General features: G+C 38.5%; 1 protein-coding gene across 1 annotated transcript; it reads left to right on the top strand.

Annotated features, from left to right (window-relative positions):
* The first annotated feature begins 332 nt into the window (after positions 1-332).
* On the top strand, positions 333-4,434 carry LOC114746028 (probable serine/threonine-protein kinase At1g54610). Its single transcript, XM_028934216.1, has 7 exons — positions 333-740; positions 1,308-1,592; positions 1,677-1,994; positions 2,480-2,701; positions 3,172-3,266; positions 3,533-3,635; positions 3,983-4,434. Exons 1-7 carry the CDS (start codon positions 333-335, stop codon positions 4,322-4,324), a joined length of 1,773 nt encoding a protein of 590 aa, XP_028790049.1. The 3' UTR covers positions 4,325-4,434.
* Positions 4,435-4,653: the final 219 nt, after the last annotated feature.

Here is a 4,653-nt window from a genome sequence, read left to right as displayed (position 1 = left end):
TTAAAAATCGCTCTCATTGCTCCTTCGTCCCTTGTTGAAGCCATCAAGGCTCAACATTTGGCTCCCAATGCATTATTCTGAATCTTGGAACGGCGCAGTCACAATCCCTCTCTCTATCACACTCTTCTATCCCAACGGAGATAGCGAGAATTTTTCTTTAGAAAGCCATAAAGGTCCAATGCCGGCCATGGACGGCCAAAATCTCTCATATAATTCTACCACCATTTTCTTTCTACATTGCCTAAGTACACTTTTGCCTGATTTAGTGTGTTCCACCAATTATTCTGAACAATTCAAATGTCATCACTGTGAGACTCAAATCATAGAAGACTATGGGCTCTCACCAGGTTAAGCCATCTAGGCCCTTGGAGAGGTTCGGATTACAAAATGGGTATGTTGGAGATGGTGACTTTGTTGCTCATAGAGGATCAACGGGGCAGAAATTTGATCGTACGGAGTATGGCCGGGAAAACCTGTGCGAACCAAGGAGGCACAAGGTCGAATCTGGTACTGGCAATGGTGACAGGAAGGCTGGTGCAGAAAGAGTTAGAGATAAGACGAAATTGTATGACAAAGAGGGGAGGAAGAATGCTGTCCGTAATCATTTGAAGGTATCAAGGAAGTCTTTTGAAGATGAGATGGTTGATGGATGGCCCAAATGGCTAGTTGATAACGTTCCAAGGGAAGTATTGGCTGGCTTGACTCCCAAGAGTGCTGAATCGTACATTATGATTAATAAGGTAACATTTATTCCCCCTGAGTTCTGTTCTAGTCTATTTAGCCTGGGTTTGTTATGGTTAGAATGTTGGATTGTAGAAAATGCTATTTGTAAAGAATGCTTTTAGGATGGATTCCTTGAAAAATGAAGTGATAACGCCTCGAGCATTCTACTCTTAATGCCCATAGGACTAACCTCTGCTTTGTGATCAATTTTAAAGGTACATTGAAGCAGTCTTCATAACGTGCTAATGGAGTACCCGTCCAGTGACATTTAGCCAATTTTCAGCTTGAATCGTCAACAGTTTCGAACTTTAGTATATTTGAATTGAGATTATAAGTTGTAACAATGAGGTTTCAATCCAGTGATTTATTTGCTGAAATTGAAACGAGGTGCAACCAGATACTTGTATTATTGGTGTTATGGATTTTCAAAGGCTTACCAGTTTTAGTTTTTATAAAACGTTTAAATATGTCGTAGTTTAATATGCTTTATTCCCACGATCGCAGCAGCTAAGACAGGTTAATTGACAATGTTTGATGAGAGTCAACCAGTTGCTCTAACTCATAATACATATTATGTTTTGCAGGTAGGGCAGGGAACTTATAGCAATGTTTATAAAGCTCGAGATCGAAACACTGGAGAATTAGTGGCCCTCAAGAAGGTGCGCCTTGACACATCGAAGCCTGAATGCATTAAATTCATGGCAAGAGAAATTATGATATTACGGAGATTGGATCATCCCAATGTAGTAAAACTCAAAGGATTGGCCACTTCACGAATGCATTATAGTCTTTATCTTGTTTTTGACTTCATGCAATCAGATTTGGCTAGAATAGTTTCCCGTCCTGAAGAGAGATTAACTGAACCGCAGGTTACAAGTTTCTCTTGGATGGCTTTGACATTTTAGCATTTGGTTTGCTAGTGTTTCCCTGATTATCTGAAATAATTATTGCAGGTCAAGGCCTATATGCATCAATTGCTTTCAGGTTTGCAGCACTGTCATGACCGGGGAATTTTGCATAGAGACATTAAGGGGTCAAACCTTTTGATTGATAAAAGTGGGATGCTTAAGATTGCTGATTTTGGGCTCGCCAATTATTATAATCCCGACCATGACCAGCCTCTCACAAGCAGGGTTGTGACACTATGGTACAGAGCTCCAGAACTCTTATTAGGTGCCACAGATTATGGAGTTGGTATTGATTTATGGAGTGCTGGATGCCTCCTGGCAGAAATGTTTACTGGAGTTCCGATTATGCCTGGTAGAACAGAGGTGATAACGCCCAGACAATGGCAGTATCCAAAGTTTCAGTGTCTTTGACAATGATGCCTTTTGTCCTTGAAGGATTAAAAAATTTTCAATTTGGTCCTCAAAAGTGTCCCTCTCAATTTTGCCCTTTACTATTTTTTTTATCTTCCTCCAATCACTTTTGTTGTTTAATAAACAGGGCCACTTCATCAGTTTGACGACCACGTTTAGGCTAGGTGCCTGGGTCAGTGAGTCAATTAATTGTGTTACATTGGTTAACAGAGGAAGTTGAATTGATTTGGAGAAAACTAATGGGGGACAAAATGAGAGGCTTATAGGACCAAGTTAAGAAATGAATTATCTTCCCAGGACAAAAAATATATTTTACCCTCTTCTAATAACTCATCTCTGCTTTTTGGTTTCTGCTCCGTGTGTGCGCCTTTCTCCCTCCCCCCCTTCTTTTTAGTTGCCAACTTATCTTGTCCTATGTAAACACTCTCTACATTCAGGTGGAGCAACTTCATAGAATTTTTATGCTATGTGGTACACCATCAGAGGGTTATTGGAAAAAATTCAAAGTTGCTGGGACTTTTAGGCCTCCAAAGTCTTATAGACCCTGCCTTGTAGAGACTTTCAAAGATCTCCCATCATCTTCTTTGGGTCTATTATGTACTCTGCTTGCCTTGGATCCTGCTTACCGTGGAACTGCCTCTAAAGCTCTCCAAAATCGAGTGAGTCATGTGTAGAATGATGAATACTGATTCAAGCTTTGCAATTGCAATTTGCTGGTATATGAATCGGCATATCAAAGTCTCATATTGTTATGAGGCAGTGTTTATGTCCTTAAACTGAGCTTATCTATATTAGAATGTTTTATAATTTTTTATGTAGTAGTTTGTCCCCTTTAAGAAAAAGCCTAATTTTAAGTGTCATAGTTTTCTCTGGTAAATATTCTGGCTGAGAGGCTTTGAAGTATTGGCCTATATTTGAGCCAATCAAGTTTGCAGGGTGGAATTTTCTCTTCTCCATCATATTATACTTTTCAAATAGGTCATTCACCTCCCTGATTCAGTTTTTTTGGTTTACAATTAATTATTATTTATCTAGTTCTCATTCCAATGGATTTTTTTTGACACATGTATACATATTTGAATATCCTCTTGTGAGTATGAATCTCTTAATAACAATATTTTGCCTGCAGTTTTTCTATACAAGTCCTTTGGCATGTGACCTCTCTGGTCTTCCTGTGATCTGCAATGAAGATAAGGAGCAAGATCAAGCCGATGAACAAATCAAGTAAGTTGCTTGAGGAAGGCTTTAGTGTTTTCCATTAGGTTCAATAATTATAGGGTTCTGAAATATGTCCATGCTATTGGAATCTGTTGTTCAATATATGATGTTAAATGATAGTAGTAATATAATTTCACTTCAAAAATGAATGATAATCTTATTCTAATCCTATTTCCAAATTTGAATAAAAAACCTGAAACAATCTTTATGAAGTTTTTTTTCTTTCTTGATAACGATTTAATAGCATCTGATTGATTTGCCAATGTTTACAGGCGCATGAATTCTAAAATTAGACGTTCGCGTACGTTACTTGAGCGTCGCAGAAAGAGCCTGGCACCTGAAAAGCCAGCAGAACCCACTATATCTTCTAAAGAGGTAGGATTAAACTTTGAGCTAAAAGAAACTCCCTTATCTCTTTATGACACAAATTTGGATCCAAGACAAGCTGACCACTAATAGATGGTGGCTAATAATTAAGTCCCCATGTGATGCTTGACCGGATTAGTTCATACTGAGACTCGAACTCATCACTGGAGAGAGACTGCTAGATTGATTGAAGCTTTCCTTTGAACTGATATTGGTTCTTACATTGGGTTCCCTGCATTTTTGCTCATCCACTATAAACCACTGACGCATCAGAACCATGAACACTCATTTTATATCTATGTCCATGCTTTCTAAAGTTATCTGCATACTGAAAATGTATTGAAATCTAATTTCAGGAATTGAGAAGGAATGCCAATATATACGTCCCACATGAAGAACCGGGTAGCACAACCACAAATCCTACTGAGGCAAATGATTCTTCACCTATCTTCTCTCCAAATGTGTCCTCAGATCAAAAGCTGCTCCCCAAAAGCCATCGTGATGATAATGGAAGTGAAAACATTGATAAATTTCCTCCTTTACCTAAGTTGAGATCAAATGCAGCTAGGGAAGAAGATACTATGTACAGATTTCACCCCGTCCGCAGGTCTTCATCCACCAGGGATTTCAGAATCTCAAGACAAAGGGACCGCTTACTTCTTGAAACAGATGATCAGACTGCCATTTATGATATGTAAGCTCACAACAATATTTTTTACCTCCCGTTTTATGTGTCCTTGAATTTCCCTTATATGATCTTTTCAGCAACTCTTTACTGGTTCTGTATCTCTTGTAAGAAGCAAAAGGTTGTTCCCTCACATTGTATTTGTTCATTTATAAGACTAATATGAAAAATGAATATAAACTCTTCTTCTTGAATGTTGACCACAGTGAATGGCTCCATGATATTTAGTGTCGGCGTAGTACTAAGACTGCAAACAGTACGTTTTGCTTGGCTTGGGTAAACGCAGCTGAGAACACATGCGATTCCCTTCATTTTCTTGAGCATCAAATAAATTTTTTTTTT

The sequence above is a fragment of the Neltuma alba genome, unplaced genomic scaffold (genome assembly GCF_004799145.2).
Source record: "Neltuma alba isolate B1F8T4 unplaced genomic scaffold, ASM479914v2 tig00000799_pilon, whole genome shotgun sequence".
NCBI lineage: Eukaryota > Viridiplantae > Streptophyta > Magnoliopsida > Fabales > Fabaceae > Neltuma > Neltuma alba.
The sequence above is the reverse complement of the archived record's forward strand: the minus strand, read 5'-3'. Positions and strand labels throughout refer to the sequence as shown.

Bases quoted from the DNA above. Each gene is read 5' to 3' on its own strand.
- LOC114746028 (XM_028934216.1), top strand. From the start codon at position 333: ATGGGCTCTCACCAGGTTAAGCCATCTAGGCCCTTGGAGAGGTTCGGA. The intron at 741-1,307 runs GTAACATTTATT...TATGTTTTGCAG, and splicing joins CGTACATTATGATTAATAAG to GTAGGGCAGGGAACTTATAG. The intron at 3,267-3,532 runs GTAAGTTGCTTG...CAATGTTTACAG, and splicing joins CAAGCCGATGAACAAATCAA to GCGCATGAATTCTAAAATTA.